Below are 23918 nucleotides of genomic sequence, written 5' to 3' on the forward strand. Positions count from 1 at the left end.
GATTCTATCTGTGCTTAAACAACTTGTGGGAGATTTCTCTTTCCCTGCCTGCTCCAACCCTAACCTTCCTGGGGGCAGGTTGGGGCTGCACCAGATGGGGTGAAAGCATGCACTGGATAAGGGGCTTCATCCCACTGAAAGATAAAGTGGGACTTATTTCTGTACACAGGATCATCATCATTTTATTTGTATGCCGCCTTTCCACAGTTAAAAGCAATGCTCAGGCGGCTTACACGAAAGCTCTTACCAATGACAAACTTAGTTGGTCTCTAAGGTGCTACTGGAAGAAAGAAAAGATTTATTTTGTTTCAACTACGCCCAACCAACACGGCTACCTGCCTGTAACAAGATTTACATAATTACAAAAATTACATAATTACATAATTACAAAAGTCATAAACAATAACTAAACCACATCAACAAAAAATATGCAACCAAATGGAAAACCATTTCCACATAAAATCTAAAACTAAGAATACAGCATTAATATCACAGTTTAAAATGACACAGGTACAAAAAAAAATAACAGCAATTAAAAAACAAAAACGGAGCCCTTTCTGGCCAGCAGCGGCGGCAGCAGTCCTTTATGGAGTCCGTCAGGCCAGGTGGTGAGTGGCAGGACTGGGGCCCTCAGGTGCTGAGCAGGGGAGTCCTCTGCAATGCTAGAAAAATATTTTCCTTTAGCATGGAAAAACCATGCTCCCCCTTTCTTTGCGGCAGAAAGTCTCCCTTTCCCCCAACTTTCCATGGAGACTATATTCAAAGGCACCATCCAGAAGGGCTCTGGACATTTTACTTGCTGCTTTGTAACATCACTTGCACCGTTGTATTTCCAGTGCACTAGCCAAAAAAATACTCCGCCTGGATTGCTGGGGGTGGCAATTGCCTCCCCCACAATTGGGTGCCAGGTACTTTTTTCCTGTAAGAATGGCAGCCATTTGTGATGCACTCCAAGGCAGGCTTGGGTTGCGGACTTGACACATCCCTGATAACCCAGAAGTCTGGAGTGGGGGCGGGGAGGTTTGTCCCAGAGAGCTTCCACTCCGAATGGAAATATGGGGGGAATAAAGCAGGCTGAAAGTTGCAGAGTGCAAAACCTTTCCCTGCCTGAACATCTCAGTGAAACACAGGTTTTTGCCCCTCTCAGTTCAATCTTAATGGGTGCACAGATAACTATGTCCCATATAACTCAGTAGACACCACTGAGAACCAAGCCAGAAGCAAGCATTCTCGGTCATGCTTGATGGTGACAAAGAGACAGATCTCAGAAATCATACGGTACATTTTCTGGTCTTTTGGGAGGAATCATGACCCAGTAGTACAGCAGGTTTGTTTGCAGAAGGTCGCAGGTTCAGTCCTTGCGCATCTTCAGTGAAAAGGACCAAGTATCAAGTGGTGTCAGAGACCTTGGCGAAAGACCTTTGAGAACCACTGTAGCGTGTGAGGAACAACCACCACCCAAAATACAGTGGTACCTCTGGTTACGAACTTAATTCATTCTGGAGGTCCGTTCTTAACCTGAAACTGTTCTTAACCTGAGGTACCACTTTAGCTAATGGGGCCTCCCGCTGCTGCCGTGTGATTTCTGTTCTCATTCTGAGGTAAAGTTCTTAACCCGAGGTACTATTTCTGGGTTACCAGAGTCTGTAACCCGAAGTGTTTGTAACCCAAGGTACCCTTTTTTATTCTTTTTCTTTCTTTCTTTCTTTTTTTGCAATGCATATGTACCCAGTCTTTAGTAAGAAGAAAGGGCTTCAGGATAAACAGGTTTAGATGTCCCTGAATCAATGCTACATCAGTAGGCTGATATTTACCTAAGCTATATCTGTTGCACTTTAGAACAAAGAAGCAGGAAGTTGTAGGAGATGCTGTTATTACTTTGACTACAAATACACAGGTTTTGCTGAGAAGATCCACATTGTTAAGTTCTGCCGAAAACAAAACCTGCCACTTTCAGAAATAAAACCACCAAGAGCAATGTGTGTTTGTCAAGCCCATGTGAGGTGGAAATCAAATAATGATGCTGTAGTCATTGTGTTAGCAAACCTGAGCTACAATTAGGAAAACACAGTGCAGGGGTGGGGAGCCTGTGGGCCTCCAAATGTTGGGACTCTAATTCCTATCGTCCCCCCCATCCAGCATGGACAATGATCAGGGATGATGGAAATTGAAATCCAGGAACTTCGGGAGATTTACAGGTTACCCACCCATGGCCAGCACAGACGAGCCTGTGAATTTGATAGTAATGAGTAATGAGTGACCTCTAACCATGATAGGTTATGCAGAAGGGCAAAAGGGAGGGAAAGTGCCAGTGTGGTGTAGTGGTTAAGAGTGGTAGACTCGTAATCTGGGGAGCCGGGTTCGTGTCTCCGCTCCTCCACATGCAGCTGCTGGGTGACCTTGGGCTAGTCACACTTCTCTGAAGTCTCTCAGCCCCACCTACCTCACAGGGTGTCTGTTGTGGGGGAGGAAGGGAAAGCAGAATGTTAGCTGCTTTGAGACTCCTTCAGGTAGTGATAAAGCGGGATATCAAATCCAAACTACTACTACTACTACTACTCTTCTTCTTCTTCTTCTTCTTCTTCTTCTTCTTCTTCTTCTTCTTCTTCTTCTTCTTCTTCTTCTTCTTCTTCTTCCATACGACCAGAGAACTTGCCATTGTGCCTTGGGTGAGGTAGAGTCCACCGAACATATCCTCCTGAGTTGCCCCTTCTATGTAGATTTAAGGCAATATCTCATAGCCCCATGCCTATCTCAGCTTAGCTGTCTATCCAGAGAAAGTCAGGTTGTACATTTGTTGAATGTACAACCTGACTTTCCCCACTGGGAAAACAGCTTTATTGGTGGCCAAATTTCTCTTCCTAGCTCTCAAGCGTCGTAAGAGTAAAATCGATTGCATTGGTGCGGGTTTATCTGTATAGCCTTTATTAGTGCTGCCCATGTTTTATTTTAGTTTTTAGATGTCTTAGACGTTTTAACTTTGTACTGAGAAATGTATCTTTTCTGAGTGACGGTCGAATAAAGAATGATGATGATGATGATACATGAAGCATCCAATGCAGTACTCCGCCTTGCTTTGACTGCCCAATGCTTCTGAGGTTTAATAAGAATAGCCCCATTATGCAGCTGGCCAGTTGTGAAATGCCATCCATGGGATCAGCTGGAAGACTTGCCCCTAATCTCTCTAGGGATAAATTAATGCAATGTGAATTTTGCAATGTTGTCATCCTTGACCCAGCATTAAACAGTTGACCTCAGAAATAACTACCATAGGTCACTTACCAGGACTGAGAGCTGCTGCAGGAAGTCAAAGCATACTCTGGGTTGGAGCTGTTCACAGGTAGCTTAGTGGCTTGTTTGGAATCAGCAATGCATTGGGGGTCATTTGTCTGTGCTGATGGGCCTTCTTTTGTGTGTGTGCAGTACAGTTTTTAAGTGCCTCCCCCACCCCACCCCGGCCCCGTACAACATGCCTGGGAATGCAGGTGTCTTTTTCATTATCCAGGAAAGCAAAATGAAAAAAAGAATGCAGATACAGTGGATTCTTACGATTATGAAGCCCACACGGCATGCTGTTTTCAGACTTCTGTTGTATAATATTAGATTGCCCTGAGGCTCAAAGGCCGGCTCACTTCCAATCCCTGATGATCTCGCATTAAAGTGATCCCTGCATCTTGGCCACCAGGCTCTAAGCAAGAAGACAGGCAGGTGTGCCATTTCAGAGTTCAATATCTGGGCCAGCAAAATTGAGCAAGGGGAAGCAGCAGGATTGTTGGTAGGAATTAAATAGCTCTACTCACTCTTGAATCTATTGCCCCAAAGGTGTTTTTGTTTAGAACATTTGCTGTGGTTGCCTTTTTATACGTAACCTTTTTATACGTAATTCATGATAGCTAGAGCTATTTTCCAATTAAAGAAATATTGCTCAATTAATCTTAGGAATTTTAGTCTGGTAATCAATCAGTTAACTTTGTATAAATTTACACATGTGGAAAATTTATATATTCTGAAGCGAGAAAGTCTGGGGATGATACATACCTGTGTCACAGCATCTTATTGTGTTTTTATATTTTTATGGAAGCCGCCCAGAGTGGCTGAGGCAACCCAGTCAGATGGGCGGCATATAAATAATAAAAAAGTGAAATATTACTGTTATTAGAAAACCCCTTTGTACTCCCTTAGGCAGGAATGTTTCTTTTAAGATGACACTTTTTTAGAATACAAGGATTTTTTAAAAAAAATAAAATTGAAAAACCCGCTGCCTGATTAATCAAGGACACCTGTTTCAGTTCAGCAAATTATTATGTTGATAAATTAACCTAACTGATTAATCAACTTCATCTGCTGCCCTGTGGTCCCTCGGAGGGCGTCGTGGGACCATTGACTGTCTCAGAAGGCGAAGAGAAACCTCCAAACACAGAGGGCGAGAGCCAACATCAAGTAGCCCTTGCCATGACCACAGGAAGCAACCTTCTACCGAGTCAGACCATCTAGCCCAGTACTGTCTACACCAAGCACCCCCAAACTGCGGCCCTCCAGATGTCTTGGCCTACAACTCCCATGATCCCTAGCTAACAGGACCAGTGGTCGAGGAAGATGGGAATTGAACTGGAGGGCCGAAGTTTGGGGGTGCCTGGTCTACACTGACTGGCAGAAGCTGTCAAGAGTTCCGAACAAGGGGTGTTTCCAGCCTTGCCTGGATTGAACCTGGGGCATTCTGCATGCAAAGCCGACGCTCTATTGCTGAGCTGTGCCACTCCCCTTCTCCCAGCAGCCACAGAAACCTCTGTCACCCTTGCCTTACTGAGAACAATAGAAACAAAAATGTGTGCTGGGGGAGATTGGGAGCATGCTGTGGGCAGGTACGGAGACTCCTTTGGAACCAATTCCCCCAACACCTTTGAAATGGGAAACACATGCATCTTCCTTCTCATTGGAAACAGATGCTGGAAACCACAGGAGGGGAGAGCACTCTAGTGCTCATGCTCTGCTCCCTGGTTTCCCACAGGGATCTGGTTGTGCTGAGGTGCTGAGCTAAATTATTATTATTATTATTATTATTATTATTATTATTATTATTATTATTATTTATATCCTGCCCTCTCCAGCCAGAACCAGGCTCAGGGCGGCTAACATCAAAATATGTAATACATTAAGACATAAAATTCAGCAATCGACTGAAATACAGCTTAAAATCAGACAAAGATGGACCATTGGCCTGATCCAGCCAATGTTCTTAATTTCATCTACCGTAATAAAATCTCTCTTTAAGGTACCCTAAAGCTCTTTTGCTGTTTACACAATGACAAGTTTTATATGAGTGGATTGAGTAACATGGGAGTTTGTTTGTTTGTTTGTTTGCTTAAACATTGATTTTTAATTTTAAGTAACAGAACACCCATACAGAGTTCAGTTGTTGTCTGGAAAAGAAAGAAAAATGATGGCTGATGGTTGTAGATTTAGATGTTCCAAGAAAGGCAATCATATAAAAGTGTCTCTCCATAAGATACGCTGAGTCGATGGAGGGTGAAAACCACGTTCAATTGTCTTATCAAAGTCAGTAAAGGGATACCATGTTGTATAGAAGGAGTGGGTCATTTTCACCCCCCAGATCAATATTCCTTTTGTGAAATGGTTCATTTGTCCATTAAGCACAATGTGCCACACCTGTGAAATCCAGGCTTCAAAATATTTGCATTCAGAGTTTTCCTGTTGTTTTGTAGTCAGTAATCTAGCTGCAGTTAGTAAATGGAGGATGAGGTCTTTATTGGTTATGTTCTTAATCTGAGGAGTAAAATAAGACAGTAGGGATAATTTTGGGTCTGGTTGTCCTATCAATTGATTGTTTGAAAACATTTCCCCCAAAAAAGGGAATAATTTTTGGGCAAAGCCATCACAAGTGTACGAGAGAGCCAGTTAAATTGCATTCTTGCCAGCAAAAGTTGGGTGTGTTGTGATTAATCCTAAAGATGTACCATCTTCATCTTTAAAGCATTTTCTCAAGTTCTAACTGAGATGGATCCAAATGGTAGTTTTGTTCCCTGATTTGCTCCTCTAATTCGTCTCCAATATCTTATTCTCATTTTAGTCTTAATGAACTGAGAGAAGGGTAGCCAATTGTGTGAGCATTTTATATACAACTTAATTTAATTTTTTAAAAAATCCTCAGGTTAGCATGGAGATGCATTTTTCTGTGGCACCATGTTTAGAAACTGAACCTAAGAATCCCTGCGAACAATTTACATTTGCATGGAAAAGTCAAGCAGATTTGAACACCTCACGTATAATAGGGTTGACCATGGTCCCCCCCCCCCTCCTCACATTGATAGCTCCAAGAGCTAAGCCCAGCGTGTTGAGAGAGATATGGAGTTGGTGAAAAATGAATGTCTGAGGGTTTTGTACCTTACTGGCCTATTGAAGTGGGGGCTGGCTATTTAGCCGCAAACTTGCCTTCCGAAAACCAAAAAGGGCTGTGATCACCCATGGGCACATGGCCCTTTTGTTCGCTTCCCTTGACTAGTGTTGCTTTTATCCCGGGTGTAGCTGGGGGGGGGGGAATTGCCTCACGCCATTGAATCCGTTACCTTCGGAACACCTTGAATTCAAAGGTCTGTCGCAAAGCCTCTTTTGAGTATTTCAAAACAGTCCAGAAGAGAGAGAGAGAGAGAGAGAGAGAAAGGACAGCCTTGTCCTTTGAGTTTCTCAGTGCAGTGCCTCCGTTTATTCTTAATAGGGTTGAGCAGCCTGGATTCGTTCTGGTTGGAAAGCCAGAACTGAACTGCGGGGTCATGGGTGTGAGTTACTATGGTTATTGAGCAGCATTGCCCGTAGTTTTGCTCTCATGGGCATTAAAGCACAAAATAATGGACAAACAACAGTGGTTAAAGCAAGCAGGTAGGATTACTATGTTCTTTTGTCGGAAGTATATAATGTCTTGTAGTCAGTTTTAAAGACTTCTCAACCCCCCAAAATCCATCCAGCGGCCGCCTGCTGAGTAATTTTGTATGCTTAATCTCTCGCCCTTCACTACAAGCTTTCTGCTAATTTGAGGCAAATGGGTATTTTTTGACACTAAATAGGGCAGGGAAGAATCCGTGACCTAGAAAAACTCCATTCCGAGGCAGTGAGAGGAAGAAAATATTCTTTCAGCCGGGACTTTGTAAGACCTTTGTGAATGACATAAAATAGTTCTGACTAAACTGCACCGGAGCTTTTGCTTAATGGGTTTGCAAGCAAAGGGGGAGGACTTTTCCTGAACATCTTAACACACACACACACACACACACACACACACACACACACACACACACTTACTTTAACTCCCCCCTCCCCAATAAAACTTGTCACTTCAGATTGCCATCAGCCACCACCACAATAATCATTTCATGCTTATTGCTAATTGCAAGCACAGCTGAGGCCCAGCGGGGGTCTCCTTGCACAGTCCCAGGCCTTTATACCAGCCTCAATCTGTTGTATGGCACTTGTTCACACACACACACACAAAAGCTACTAGCAAAGGCAGAAAGAGGCAGAGTCACAGGTTCCTTGTAATCCTTCTGCTACCCTGCTGACAACTCAGCCCCAGAAGCATTCCTGGTTTTGTCCAACTCTTTACAAAGGCCAGAGTGACCTTAAGCTACTAGTATGTGGGCTTCTCTTCTTCTTCTTCTTCTTCTTCGTCTTCTTCTCCTCCTCCTCCTTTTTCTGTTTTTCTTTTCTTTCTTTTTTGAATGGAGAATACAGCTCCTTCAGGTGCATTTAAGAAGCAGGGCTGCATCTGGCTTCTGAGATTCTGTTTGCAGCACCCCTGGAGTGAGCTGCGGCTTCCTGTAACATGTAAAATTGTGAGTGTGAACTCAAGGTTCATGGCAAGGAACAGGAGGTCAGGCTCCCATTCAAACCCACCAAAAGGAAATGGGAGTTTGCAGATGTTCTGGTGGATGTGTAATGACACCACCTCCCTCGAAGCGCAGGAACCCAGCGCGGGCTTTCATCAAATGTGCTGCTGCTGCTGCTGCCATCAGTGTGTGTTACTTTGCAGATTTATTCATAACATTTTTCTCTCTCCACCCCCCCCCAAAACACAGCTTACATATATATATTCAAAGATGAAGTTCAGCAGCTCTGCACACACTGATGTTCGCAGGTCCCCCCCAAAAAACTGTCCCCGGCATCTCAGGGCAGGGCTGGGAATGCCCTCCATCCAGTCTGAAACTCTAGAGCAAGGGTCGGCAACCTTAAGGAAGCTTTTAATCTTTAAGAAATTGGTGTATTCTAATATTTCTGTTGGAAGCCGCCCAGAGTGGCTGGGAAAACCCAGCCAGATGGGCAGGGTATAAATAATAAATTATTATTATTATTATTATTATTATTATTATTATTATTATTATTGGGCCCATGGGCCACAAGCGGCCCATGGGGGGTTGTTTAACTGGCCCATGGACCCCGCCGCCCACTCAGTTGGCTCCCGTGCGCCGCACTAAACCAGCGCAGAGCAGAGCGGGGACCGCCTTCTGCAATGCTGGCCAGCTTCCCATTGGCTGCAGGAAGCTCCTGCAGCCAATGGGAAGCTGCCCACACCTCTGCGCCAGAAGGAGTGTCGGAAATAGTGTTTGTACGCACACACACACACACACACACACACACACACTCCTGTCCACCGCGGCATCTGCAGGACCGTGAACCGCCCCGAAGCCACAAAATCTTTGCTGACCCCTGCTCTAGAGAGCTCCAACCAGTCAGATGAGACAATGCTGAGCTCGACGGACCAATGGTCTGGCTCCGTATAAGGCAGCTTCCTGTGTTGCTGCCTACTAGTGGTTACTTTTAGGAGCTCAGGAGCTACCACCCTCCAACTATCCCAGCCTGGCATTCCCAAAGTGGTGCCCTGCAGGGCTGTTGCTGGGTTCGTAGAACACTCAGGGCACAATCCCCTTACACAAATGTGCTAAGTTTAGGGAAGTTTTTAATGTTTGGTGTTTTGCCGCTTTTTTATATATTCTGTTTGGAGCCACCCAGAGTGGCTGGGGAAACCCAGCCAGACAGATGGGGTATAAATAATAATAATAATAATAATAATAATAATAATAATAATAATAATAATAATATATTATCATTATTATTATTATTATTATTCGAGTAGCCAACGTGGTGCTCTTCACACTGTCGGATGCCAACTCCCATTGACCCCAGCCTGTGTGACTAAGAGACACATTGGCTACCCCTGTGGCAAGTTAAATGTATAGACAGAAATGCAGGGCTGTGAGGAAAATTAAAAAGCTGGGTGGATTTTCATGCTGATTGCTTAAAAAAAAAAGTTTCAGATGAATGTGGAAATGGGACCGGATAGGGTTTTCAGTGAACATGTGAGAAATAGAGCAATCTGCCCATCCCTACAGCTTAGGAGATGTGCTTAGGGGTGTAACCTTCGCCACTGACAGTGGTGACAATTGGCTACTAGCTTTTCTCCGGTATGTACTGTGTAAGTGGAGCACCCCTTACTCACCTTAGCATTATATGGTTGTGATCTTATATATCTGAAAAGAAGTCCCATTAAGCTCAGTAGGACACCTGAGCAGACACGCCTAGGCTTCTGCTGTTAACTGAGCATTTTTAATGTAGCAATGGGCTCATCCATATTTCTGCGTGTCCCGTGATTTCTAGGCATGGGTCCAAGAGCTTTTTCTGTCCCCCCAGTGCTTTCCCCAGGAAAACCCACTGTTTACTGCTGAATCGGAACAAACGTCAATCAGGTTTTCCAGGGACTGACGTTTGTTCCGATTCAGCAGTAAACAGCAGGCTTTCCCAGGGAAAGCGGTGGGACAAGCTGAAAGTTACAAAGCAATCCTATGTGTGTTTTGTTCAAAGTGTGTAAGTGCGTTTAGGAGTTTTAAGTACTATAACTCACAAATAAATTGATGTTGGCAGGGGACAGTTGTGTTCAGCCTAGAGGGGCAAATCAGGTGGCAGAATGATACAAACCAAGCCAGTCCAACATGCAGGCCTTTTTTGCGGCCCTCAGCAAGATTTGTTGCCCCCCCCCACACACACACACACCGCAGCCCTCAAGTTGCCTTGCCAAAGCCAGGTAAGCAAGACGCTGGACTTTGGGAAGGAGTTATGAGGGCTCTGAGAGGATCCTAGAGTCTTCCTGCTCCTTCCCAAATCCTAGTTAGCGCTTTTCCAACTTTGGGGAGGAGATGTTGAGAGCTCAAGGACCCTATCAGAACCTCGCGCCCCCTTCCCAAAGCCCGTTGCCTCGCTTAGCCAGTTCTGGGAAGGCAGTGTGACGGCTGGGGGGGCGTCAAATGTTGGCCTTGTTGGCCTTGCTGCCCCTTACCCCCCAAGCAACAAGGCAGAGTGCAGCCCACAGGTTCCGTGTCAGAGTACTGTTGCAGCCCACTTGGTATGAAAAGTTGGGCCGCCCTAGTATAAATGGTGAATTGATATTTCTTGGCCGGAGCCTTTATATATCCTAGCCAACTTAGATCATTTGGAGTAGCACTGTTAATTGGTCCCCTGACTGACATTTAAGCATTGCCGGTCCCATGTTGTTCCGACAGAGATTCAGCAGGCATTATTATTAATTTGTCTTTCAGGTGTCTCTTGAAAACCCTTTTATGCCAACAGGCCTCTGCGATTGTTTAAGCGTTCTTCACTGGCCGGTCATTTTTACGATTGTTTTGCATTGTCTAAACCAGTGGTTCCCAACAGGTGGTCCGCGGACCCCCAGGGGTCCGCGAGCTATGCCAGAGGGGTCCGCAAGATGCTATTAGAATAAAAAATAAAATATATTTCGTATGATAACAGATTTTTGTTTTGGCCGCTTCCTGCATGAGCAGAGTCTAGCGCAAAACTAGAATTAGATAGAGGCAGTAGTTCTGCTGTATGCCGTTAGGTGGCGCTTTACAAACACTACTGTTTTGCAAAGAGGCAGCGCGCGCATTCTACTGACGCTCACCTCCCCAAGATGCTTTGCGCGCGTCGGCTTCATTTGTGTGCTACTGCGCAGGTACCCTGTCTTCTCCATTCCCCTCCCTCCTCCCTGGCGCGCACTGCCTCTTTGCAAAACAGTAGTGTTTGTAAACAAAGTGTTGTTTTTCGCGGAAGCTACAGTTCGCGTAGTTAAAAATGGACCGTTGGTTAAAAAGTGGTTCGTTAAAACGACAAAGGCCTACAGATAAAGAGGAAGATAATGCATTTGATGTTCAAGCAAGTAAGTCAGTGACTCTCGAACCGATCTTGTCAGTGTTCATTGAACCTAAATCGTAAGTGTGAAAAACGTATAAATATAAAAAGACTCTTAATTTGGCTCTCACTTTTTAATTTTAGGATTAGGAATTAATGGGGGTCCTTGTCACAATAGCGGCTCAATGAGGGGTCCTCAAGAAAATTTTGTTGGGAACCCCTGGTCTAAACGGTGGTTTATGTTTCGTTGTATACATGTCATTGGGCGTCACCCTGATATTTCACGGTACGGCAGCATGTACTTCCATAAGGTTTCGGATTTTTATTTTATTTTTTAATGTTGACAGAGAAAAGCTTAACCATCTTTAACCATCTGAGTTGAATCTGCATGCACGCACACACACACACCCAAAAAATAAATGCAGAAGAGCAGGAAAGCAAAGATGGCAATCATTTCATTCCTGGAAATGTTTGTAGCCACAGGCAAACGGTGGTACTTTGGCTGTCTGTCCCTGGGACTGAAAAGGCCCCAGGGCCGTGGAGGGAAAAAGAACAAGCAGCGTGTATTAAACAAGAGATCCTCATTACCTTGGGATGCAAAGCCGAAGCGATAAATATTTATGAGGTAGCCTGTGCCCAAAAGCCTCCGAGAGAATGAGAACATTCTGTTTGTGACAGTCTGAGAAAAGGCAGAGCTGAGTAATTTAGAGTAAGTTACAGAACGAAAAACGTACCCTCTCGAATTGTGCAAGTCTAATAAGAAATGTGGGGGACTGCCTGACAACATAAGCTGTCACACCCCTACTCGGCTGCCTCAGGGACCCTGTTGTGAACTTGGCAGCCGAGGATACTTTTCAGCACTCCTTCAGAAAGGAAAATCCATAATAAGTAGATTTTGCAAACCACTCTCGCCCCAGTCCAAGGACTCTCTGATTATCCCTGCAAGCAAGCATATTTCAATCCGCGCCTTGCCTGTGGTAGGGATACTGCTGTGTGCTCACTTTTTCGGCATTCATTGGCAGCGGGGCTGGGCCTCCAAGCATCTTTTTTTTCTGGCCTTTGGGACTCTCTCCAAGTCACACCCCTCACTGACCCTGTTTCACATCCTCTTTGGGTGTCATTGCCAGGCTGAAACATGTCCTTGAACCCTGGCAATGCCTCTTACTTGCCTGGATGGAGAATCAAAGAGTTAGATGTGAATAGAAACCATGCAACTGTAGAAAGGTAAAATGTGCCCTTGTTGCTCTACCCACCACTGCCATGTGGTCCCTGGAAGGTTGGTTTATGGATAGATTATTTAATTTCTATACCGGCTTAATATATAAAAAATATATCCAAGCGGTGCACAGAAAACTGAAGCAACAACAGACAACCTAAGCAAAATATTGCACATGCAAAAACACAGTTACATGTAAACTGTTACATTAATACAAAGTTACACACACACACACACACACACACACACACACACACTGTATAAATCACTATCAATTCATTTTCATTCTGACACACCCTTCCTGTCAGCCTCCGGGTTCTCACCCAGGGTCCAAACAAACTCTCAGCTCACCCACAACAGTCTCACGGCGAGAACAGTTCCTGGAAACCCTTAAAACACAATTAAAATTGTGAAGCTCCGGAGACAGATTCACACATTAGAAAGCAATGGAATCATTTGCTTTACTCCTGTTCCACCTTCTGCAAATTTGGGGGGGGGGAGTTCAAGACAAGAACATATTCGTTCAGTCTGATGATAGTGTCAGACTTCCATTTCCCCCACCTGAATAACAGAAGATATATAGAATCGTAATGCAAAACAAAACAAAAACGAGGATCATAGAATTCTGGAGTTGGAAGGGACCCCAAGCTTTGACTAATCCAACCCGCTGCGATGCAGGGATAGAGGATTCCACTAAGAAGAAGAAAAACTCTAATACAAGTTCTAGATCACGTCGTGAATCCAAGTGTGTCAGACAAGAGCTCCTGGACCTCAGTGGGCTTAAAAGTTCATTCTCTTCTTAGGAAGGAGCCTGTGCTGGCAAACTGGCAAGGGAGAGTGGGGAGGCCAGACCTGATCGTATCCAATTGCCTGTGTTCTGTGTTTTATACTTGGCACGTAATATATGCTCTTTGGCATGCCCCTCGGAAAGCTCTCACTTCTTTTGCAGCAATGGTACACCAGCACCATGAACATGGTTTGCACCTGGCTGACAGACCGCATGGACCTCCAGCTCCACATCTATCAACTGAAAACCCTTATCAGGATAGTAAAGGTGAGCATGTTTTATTACGTCCAGGCTGTTTTGTTTCTTGGAGGAAAGAGGTTCCATGCACGAAAGAAATAGCACGTCCATTGAAATCACTTGGAATCATTGAAATCAATGGATGTGACTAACTTCGGTCCATTAGTGTAGCAGCACATCTGCTCTGAGTTTAAGAATTTAGTCGGATCCAACTCGTCCTTAGGTAAACATTGCTGTACTGTCTTGTTTTCCATCCTTGTTGTAGAGCTCAAGTTAACTGCACGGGTGTGGCTTCCAATGTTATCTTTGGTGGCATGAGATGAGCTGCCGCGTGGCGCCTTCCTGTGCCACTAGGCGGCATCAGAAGCATGACCACACTTTGGGGGAACCCATATAGCACAGGGACTGGGGACCCGTGGCCCTACAGATGTTGCTGGACTACAATGTCTGTCATTCCTGCCATTGGGACCGATGGGAGTTGGAGTCTATCAACAGACAGAGGGTCACAAGTTCCCCATTCCTGCTGCAGCGCCTTCTCAGATGAGCATTGCTCCAGTTCCTGGAGAGAGTGCAACATTGGCATAAGGTGGCTTGCATGAGGTGGGCTGCTTGTCATATGATCATACACATCCGACGACGCTAAATTATGCAGGAAGGAGTCGTACTGCACCCGTTCCCACACCACTAATTATAAAATCAGAAGGGGCCCCAGGCATGTAATACAATAGGGGTGTGATAGCACTTGAAAAAAGAAGCATATGGGTACAATGCCATGCAGGATAGTACATGGGTGAATCACCGCCTATGTGGGTTTTGCTGATTTTCAATATGCCACTGCAATCCCTCAACCAAAACATTTTCAAGTGGTTGCCGTGTCACTATTGCAGGCTTGTTCCATGTCCTCAGATAGAAAATTGAGGCTGAAAGGTATTGACCTCCTCAAGACCACCCAGCAAGTCCATGGGTGAATCTAGGCCCAAGGCCCAACTCCACTTAGCTACTGAATTCTACTGGCAAAAGCAGATTCAGGAGTACATATTGTGGGCACATCTCCAACTTCACTTTTTTCAAGATATTTAAAGATTTATCCTACAGCATTTCCCTGTATCAGCCTTGCCCAACCTGGTGCAATCGAGATCTTGGACTCCAACTCCCCTTAGCCCCAGCCAACATGGCCAGTGCTCAGGGTTGAAGAGCACTAGGTTGGGGAAAACTGACCTATATGTTGGGAGAGATGCCTTGTGCCTCCTGCTTGCTTTATCAAGTGGTACTAGTTCCCCATCCATCACAAATGTCATTTCTAACAGCTTGTCTCCTTGCCTGATAGGTCATATATTTCCCTCTACCAAGGCCCAATGGCACCACGGCCATGACAAGGTTCAACAGAATCTCAGGTTAACAACCCCACACCTGGCGATCTGTAGGAGAAACATTTGGTGTCTTGCCTTGGGGGGGGGTGGATATTGAATTGGAGCTTTTCAGGGGTGCAATAAAACCTTAATGGTCAGAATGCCTGGGACATTTAAAAAAAGACCAATAACCATAGGTCCACGATTGCCTTCTCCCACTATGGTCTCATTTGGTTTTCACAACCATTTCAAGTACATAGCTGAATCCCACAATCACATCGCTTCCCAGGAAAGAACTTTGATAAATAAACGTTTGACTAGTGGGGTAGAATAAAGGCAGGATTTGCATTGTACCATCATATATAGCCCAGTTCAAATGTTGCAATATTGGGGTGATAAACAATGGCTTGTCACTCTGAGAATGAGTAATATGCCTGCATGTTCCCTCCTCACCCATCTAGCTTTGGCACTTCTAGCTTGTTTGAACCATAGTTTCCTGGGACAGCCAAAGAGGGAAACGTCTGTTTAATCACTGCCTACGAAGAAGTATATGAAACCACAGTTAATTTTGATGTCATGAACACTGAAGCATAATGAACTAGGATAAAAGTACCGGGCCGGATGCTTGAGGGCAGGGGAGGGTTGCACAGGTGCACAGTTAATTCTTGGACAGATAAGCCATGATTTATCAGCCATCATTTACAGTTGTTTTTTTTTAAATAGACATATGTTTGATTATGTGCATTATTGTTTTCCTTTGAATGTTCACATTTGCAAAATTCGTTGGCTGAATTGTTACCACTGACTTCCCTTTTAGTTTCTGTGCAATTACTATTGTAAATACAAATCTGAATTATGCATATAGGTAATTGAAATTATTTCTCTTACAATAGGTGTTTACGGCCTTTTAAAGGGGACTGGGAAGAGATAATAAGATATCCGTGTGTGTGTGTGTGTGTGTGTGTGTGTGTGTGTGTGTGTGTGTGTACTGGACACATGTTAATTATTTCAGTGTGAAATCTCAGTGGCTTACATGAAATAATAAGATCACAGGGGGAGGTAAATACATATTTGATCATTTTTGGTTCTATGTGGTTCTGTTTCATTGAAGAGCGCTAAAATAGTAGAATTGTGTACTCTGAAAATCAAGGCATGAATAAATTACTAAAAAGCTTTTAATGTTCATCAATAAAAGCGATAGGTATCAGCACATTATTATTATGTGTTAGTTGGAGGGGCACCGAAAAGCACTCAAGGTGTCTTGTATGCTGTTACAGCTATGCAGTTGCTAAATAAAAATAAAAATTAAAAATAACAATTTCTCTAGGCGTGCTTGCTATCCAACAAAACACCTTTAAACTGTTTCATGGTGTTAAATAGCATGTGAATTTTACTAATACTTGCATTTTAAAGTTGCAATTGTGTTCTTTAAAAACAAAGGGACTCTAAACCTAGTCAAATACAACTATTTGTGGACAGTGCAGTTTTGCAGCTTATCTATTCTGTAAACTACCCTCCACTTGCACGGGCAGAATTGTCTTGCAAGGGACAAGTGCAAGCTTTCCAACCCTCTCTTGTCACATAGTGTGGGGAGTTGATGCTTAATTTCCCTACCACCACCATCACCACCAATTCTCCCTGATAAATGGTGTTTTTAGCATGCTTTTCCCCAACCAGGATTCTCCAAATGTAGAAGTAAGCCCAGCTAGGGGGCAAATGGCTGGGCGAGCATTTGGACACATGGTTTTGTAGGCATAGGGAAAGCTAAGCACCCTGACTTCCATCCGCTAAGTATGTATGTTCACATTAGCAGCTTAAAACACTCCAAGGTCCTTTCCTCATTGCCACGTTTCAAGCTGCATTTGCCTGGTGTTTTTCACATCAGAGAAGGGGCAGAGATGTCTTCACCCAACATGGCATGACTTTCTTTTTTCCCTGCTGCTGAAACCACCTCAGACCTCCTATTCACCTGACAGATGCACAACAGCTAAAGTTTTTAGTTGTATGGAAGCTGGTTTGAAGGGGTGGTGGCCACAGACAAGAGTCTCCTCCCCATCACGCAGCCCACTGGTATTAGTGACTTATGCTTAAGGCTCTACGAAAATGTGCAAGTTTAGTCACTAACAGAGGTTATGGAGGCAGCAGAAAACGCAATGAAGCAACGGCAGTTGGCTTTATCAGTAAAAATGAGCCACACCCTGATTCTACAGAGAAAAATGGGATGATGAACTCTATGCACAAATGGCCAACGTACAAGTAATTTCTGGACCAGGGTTTGAGCACGTAGCGCTGATCAGATTGTCAGCAATAGTGCCATACTGTTGGAGGGGGGGCAGCAAAAAACTGGATTTATTCCCCACACACGCATGTGAGATAATCAACACTAAGAATTTATGGAGAGTCCTGCTGGATCCGGCAAAAGGCCCTTTTAATCCAGGATCCAGTTCTAACAGTGGCCAACCAGATGCCTATATGTGTGTGTGTGTGTGTGTGTGTGTGTGTCCTCTGCAAGAAGGCCTGAGCACAGCACCACTTTCCTCAGTTGAGAGTCGAGCCAACTGTAACAGATTACCAGACTAGGATACCCACAGTTGGATAGGGATATCCTGTACTATTACTGTCTTTTTAGGGGACCCAGGTGGCGCTGTGGGTTAAACCACAGAGTGTAGGGCTTGCTGATCAGAAGGTCGATGGTTCGAATCCCCGCAACGGGGTGAGCTCCCGTTGCTCGGTCCCAGCTCCTGCCCACCTAGCAGTTTGAAAGCACATCAAAGTGCAAGTAGATAAATAGGTACTGCTCCAGCGGGAAGGTAAACGGCGTTTCCGTGCGCTGCTCTGGTTCGCCAGAAGCAGCTTTGTCATGCTGGCCACATGACCCGGAAGCTGTCTGCAGACAAATGCCAGCTCCCTCAGCCTATAGAGCGAGATGAGCGCCGCAACCCCAGAGTCGGACATGACTGGACCTGATGGTCAGGGGCCCCTTTACCTTTACTGTCTTATTACTGGGTTGGATGTGTCATAATAGTAATCAATTTGTGTGTGGTGTTGGCAGTCCCAACTTAGACATCTGCTGAGTTATAAAAGAACCAAAGTTTGCCTCTTGGGTCAGTGCCAGCTGATATTCAGAAGGCCAATGTTAGTATAAGCCTCGCAGTGTTTACCATTCGGGGTAAGTGGGTTGAGAATTATGGCCAAAGAATACCACAGGTATAAACATTCTCTAAAAGCAGGGAGGGGGAAAAGAGAACTGACTTGGAACAGATTTGCTGGTACGAACCCTACTGTGTCCTGTTTGTGATATTTTTCTACTCCTCTTCTCCACAACGTGACCCCTCCCCTCCCTAGAAAACATACAGAGATTTCCGATTGCAAGGAGTCCTGGATTCCACCTTGAATAGCAAAACCTATGACACAGTGCGAAACCGTCTGACTGTAGAAGAAGCCACAGCCTCCGTAAGCGAAGGTGGAGGGCTTCAAGGAATCACCATGAAAGACAGTGATGAAGAAGATGAAGAGGACGATTAACTCTCCAGATCTAGAAGCCCCCCAACTTGGATGTAGCCTGGAAACCAGTGCATGTAATCTAGTCTGTTATTCAGTTTAGCCACATTAGGAAATTTTCTGTCTGCTCTAAATGCCCATGGAAAGTCTACCAATACAATTGCCATTTTAGCTGTGTGGTACTTAAGATTTAGCACCTCTGTTTCGATCCATTGAGTTTCCTGATTTCATATCTATATGTTCATAAGCAATATGGAGCACCGTTGTTTAAAACTGTTAATGGGAAAAATAACTGCATAGAAAACATGCTAGGTGTGTCCCTGTTATAACTAAAGTATAAATGATGCTTCATTAATGTACTATATATACATTGACGGTAAATTGTTGTGAAGACAAGTGAAACAGGTACTTTCATATATTTGTTTCTCTCCTGTGGATGCCGATTGCTTCGAAACAGAGTGAGGCTACTACAAATGACACCTCTTTTGTACATTTGGGGGCGGTGGGGGGGGTTAGGAAATGCATAAACTGGAAGTTGGAATTATTCCCCTTTAATAGACCCAAGCACTTTCCCTCCAAATATATACAGCTAACTTTGTAGAAGTGGTATACCAATGGAATAAAATAGTCATCCATATTGCCACAACGGGTTGACCTTCATCACCTTGTCCACATGACGATTCAGAGCAGTTGTTTTATGTCCGCGTCTTTCCCCCCTCTAAATGTTACACTTTTGTTCAGAGTTCCGATAACTGTGTTTGTAAAAAGGACAACTTTAATTACAATCTTAGACTATACAGATGTGTTTATAATAACGAGGATAATAATAATAACTAATGATAATGATAATAATGACAATATACGAAGATTTCTTTTGGTAGATTGTAATCATAATTTAAATCTCCTTTTGTTTTCACAATGGTTTTTATATCTTGTCATGTACATTGCATTTGGACCAGTAACTTGCATGTCCTTGGGTTCCCCTTCTCCCTTCCGGAAGCTTTTATTTTCTGTGTAAAATAGTGGATCCATCTTGCTTTTTTGCCTTATACAAGCCAACAGTTGTAACAGTGTGAGGACTGTGGCTTCTCAATAAATAATTATTCAGATGTCCTAAGAATAAACGCTGGAGTCTTTTTATGTCTGCCTTAGGAAGAGAAAGCAAAAGATGAGCTAATACAAAAAAACCCAACCAAATGTAAGAGCCCTAGAATAAAGGAATTTTCTTTTCATGTGGATGGGTTTGGGTTTGTTGTTTTTTTAAGTTGGTGGGACTTGTTTCCTGACTTACAAAAGCCAGAATTGTAGAAGCACCCTTCCCTGAAAGGAAGCCTTTCTTACTTTCAAGTAAACCTGGATAGGAGCAGACAGCAACATGGATAGGATGCAACAACTTTCAGTTTTCGTCATAGTGAGCCTTGCTAAGTTAAACAAAGAAACAATGCAGGCATTTGATTATTTCAAGATGTTTATTTGTTTGCTAACCCTTCCTCCCAAAGGAAGTCCGAGCTGGTATTTTCAAGGTTGCTAGGTATAGGTATAGTATCTTTCAGCCATCAAATGCAAACAGGAGGCAAACAGGAATGTTTTCAAATTCTTACTGAATGCTAATAGTGATGGAGACAGGCACACCTCACTGGGGAGGATGTTCTGCAAAGGGAGGGCCACTCCCAAGAAGGCCCTGTCACAGGTCAGTGACAACTGGGCAACACCCAGAAACAGCAACACCAACAGAGTTTCCCCTGCCAATTTTAGGGCCCAATATTTTTGATACTGGGGCACCAACAGCAGAGATATTATCAGAGCACCAACAGCAGACAACCAACAGTTTCTAGAACTGAGGAGGCCTCTGGGCTCAGATATTCTGCTGCACCTACAGAGGAGATCTTCAAAATCCTATGCTCCCTACTTGCATCAAAATGAATAGGGTTCTAAGGGATCGGGGGGAAATTATGATGGGCCAACACTATAATTTGATTACAATTGAGCTAATTTGGTTTTATTTAAAAAATGGAACTATTTTTTTATTTTCATCATATAACTTTGTTACAGGTAGAGTCTGGGCTATGATTTATTTTTATTTTGTATTTTTATCTGACAGTCAGAGGAGATGGTGAGAGATAAGGGCCGCAATCTTACATCGTTAGGTGTGGTTAAGCCTACTGATTCCAGCTCACTAGGAAAATGACTGAACAGAATGGAACAGAAGTTTTTTCCAAAATGACTCTACCGTGTAGATCCTCTAAACTCATAAGACTCATGAGTCATTCTCACCAAACCCCAAGTCAATAAACTGTCCAATTTGTCTCCTGTCAAACAGAGTTACAGAAGTTACACCTGAATGGGTCCTTTAAAATCACATTACCTTTTTTATATATAAACTGCTTTGAGGTTGTTGGGGTTTTGTCTTGTTTTACAGTTGAGGGGTATATAAATTGTAATATAAATTTTAATATAAATTTTAATATAAAATATAAATTTTATGAAACAAAGAATAGGAAAGGAAAACTGAAAAGATGGCGGGGGTGGAAGACATCATGGCCAAAGGAAGGCGGATAATGAATTTTTTTAATCCTATTAAAGTGAGGGTTGCAACCTAGTTAAATAAATTTAGACCATTAATCATAACTGTTTTAGTTGTTTAATTGGTTATTCTGTTGTTTCAACTTGTGTAAATTTGTATATGCTTGAAACAGTGTTACTGAAACAAAGAAGCATGCTTTCTTTGGGCTTTTTTAAAAGATTCCTATATGCATATATATTGCAAAAAGCAGCATCTCATATGTGGCATACCTCTTTTTAAAGATTAAAAATGCCATTTGCAGTGATAGATATATAGATATATAGATATACACATACTGTACATACATAGACATACATGAACTGACACAATCTTGTCCTGGATTAAGCAGGGACTTCAGTCAATTAATGCTGCGATCCTATACATACCTACTCAGAAACAAGCCCTACCGAGTTCAATGGCATCTACTCCCGGGAAAGTATATGTATACAGTAGTTACAGCCTAAAAGTTTTTAAACTGACAAACATAACCAATTCAACTAAATGCAGCCCTAACTCAAATGAGACGGACTAGGGATTAATGGCACAAACGGAATAAAAATTGAAAAGTAGTGTCTAATCGGTGGTGATATTATTGCGTCTCTCTCCGAAACAGGGGGGGGGGCTTTTTTTATAATGTAAACAGTGCGGCAAAGGAAGGTATGCTTGAAGCCGCAGAATGTGTTAAAACGTTTAGAATGAAAAGAGTGAAAGCTTTAAAAAGGAAGAAGCAACAGCTGAGTTGAGGGACTGCCGTTTCTGCTGCTCTTGGCACTCACAGCTGGGTAGCATGTCTGTGGTCATTTCCAACCTCAGCCATCTCATCGGGATCTGTACTTACAGTAAGGTCCTGGGGGCTACAGGGGCAAAGGTGGCTGCACACACGCCTGATACCCTCGCTCCATTTCATTAGGCAGAGCTTGATTTGCATTGATTGGAATGGAATAATGGGTTTGATTTGATGCTAACCGACTAGGAATCAACTCAACAGCAGGAGACAATATGTACCACCAGTAGCGTTGAGCTGGGGCAGGCGGTTTTCTTCCACAGCATAGGTCATAGCCAGATTCCATGCACTGTGCAAAATCTGAAATAGGTAGCAAATTTAGCTTTCAGGAGGAACTTTTGTTTTTTGAGAGAATGAAAGCGTGTTGCTAGGCCTCATGACGGCCACAAAATGGTTTAGATGCGTCAGTAATATCTGCTGACTCAGAAAACAAAATGTACTCTGAGACCTCCAGTAACCAAGGAATACATCTTCCGATTCCTGGAAAACTCTTGGCTTGCCGTGCTTATTGTTGCATGCCGCTGGCTTCAGCATCACCCAACAGATTATCCCCAAGGGAATGCAACCTTCAGCAGGAGAGGAAAAGTATTCAGCCCACTGCCCTGATGGCAGGAGCATCCGAGATCTAGGAATCGGTTTATACCAGGTGAGACTATTCGTCCCTTTAGCCCAGCGCTGTCTGCCACAATGATGATTGGCGGTGGCAGAATTTCAGGAAGCACTCTTCCCCATCAACTGCTACCTGATTCAACCAGGATCCCTCTTCATGCCCTCCCATTGAGGAACAAGCCCTCTGATCGTATGCTTTCAGCAGACAAGAGCACTAGGCTACAGTACTGAACCATCATCTCATTCCTGTACTTCCCCGGAGCACTTCCAAGGAGCAGCACTCACTCTCCCCTGTGCTCTTCCACCCAAGTCAAGAGGTGTATGGAAACCTGCAGAGTCGTCCTCAAAGAAAATAAGCAAAAAAGAAAGATGTATTCACAAAATAGTTTTGAGCACTTTGGAGCAGAAATCTGGCTTGTTTTGAGTTTTGTTGTCAACAGGTGGAATTATGGCAAAGACTTGTTCTCTCCTTGGCAATGGAAGACTGGAGGGCCTTTTGCTTTAAAGCTTTGCTGGGCATCAGCTTCATTTGGAAGGGAATCCAGCCTCACACCAACCCTAATAGCACCATGCCTGGCCACGTCAAATCCTCTCTCATCTTCTGGAAGTCCAGCTAAGCTCTCCTTCTTTGGCAGAGTTAATTCATGGGGCATGGAGACGGGCAATGCAAGCAAATGGACACATGTCACCACCTATTAATCCAATTTGTTTCAAATTCCAGCAGTTGGCTTCCGCCCTGCTGCAAAGTGTGTTTCCTGGCCTGAAGGGAGCTGCAGAAAGCCACTCACTCTCCTGCTACCTTGGTCCTTTCTTCCACAAGCCCGCCCCACGGCTTCCCATTTAGAAGGGGACTGTTATTTTCTTAAGGAGGCAGAGTAGCATGCAGTGCCACAAATTTGCTTGCCCTGTCTCTTGCTTCCCACCTCTTTGTAAAAGGAGAGTCCTGGTTTTCCCAGGTGGGGAGGAGCATGTAAGGGCAAGGTCACAGAACTCTGGAGACAGAGGGTGTAAAATTAGGCTGAGGGCCACAAGATGCCCACTCCTGGTATGGTCGGTGGACTCTTTAGACTTGAATTTGTGGCCAGTCACAAAGCTTCCTGCATGTCCTTGGGACAGTTTCTCAGGCTAGCCTACTTCACAAGGGTACTGAAAGGATCGAATGAAATAACCCTCTATATGTCACCCTGAGCTTCTTGGGAGCCTGCCAAAATATTGCATTCTTTTTTTCCTGAATGTCTGGTCTTGTTAAAGCAGGATATAGCAACGGGGATAGAAGAGTGGGTGATCATCGAATCTACACAAGGGTAGGCTTTAGGAGGCTACAGAACAGGAGGCATGGGCACAAAGAGGCAACACAGAGCTGTATAGAGCACGGAATCCTCTTCCTCCAGCTAGCAGACCATGGTGCAGACATCTACTGACCTCCCAAGGCAGGAGTGAGGGACCGTTTTCAGTCTGAGAGCCACATTTCCCTCTAGGCAACCTTGCAGTGGGTCCAGAGGCAGAAGTGCACATATTAAAGTTACCAAGGGGGCAGTGTGTGCCGCAGCTTCCCTGTAGCAAGGACTCTCTATGTGAAGCATTTGGGTAGCCTGATGGCCTCATGTCTTCAATGCTTCCCCGTGAGTGGCTGTGAGGTTGTCCAATATGATGCACATGCACCAGCCTACAAAGGTGTCACAGTC

General features: G+C 44.0%; 1 protein-coding gene across 3 annotated transcripts in view; it reads left to right on the forward strand.

The window, feature by feature from the left end:
* The window catches only part of CADPS (calcium dependent secretion activator), a 384452-nt gene extending 364939 nt beyond the window's left edge, over positions 1–19513 (forward strand). For all 3 annotated transcript variants that reach the window (XM_088662501.1, XM_035106762.3, XM_035106769.3), the window contains 2 exons: positions 13353–13457; positions 18122–19513. In XM_088662501.1, the coding sequence (XP_088518627.1) occupies positions 13353–13457; positions 18122–18301 (285 nt within the window). In that variant the 3' untranslated portion in view covers positions 18302–19513. The remainder of the gene's footprint in view (positions 1–13352; positions 13458–18121) is intronic.
* The last annotated feature ends 4405 nt before the right edge of the window (positions 19514–23918 follow it).

The sequence above is a fragment of the Zootoca vivipara genome, chromosome 2 (assembly GCF_965207765.1).
Source record: "Zootoca vivipara chromosome 2, rZooViv2.hap1.1, whole genome shotgun sequence".
Lineage (NCBI taxonomy): Eukaryota > Metazoa > Chordata > Lepidosauria > Squamata > Lacertidae > Zootoca > Zootoca vivipara.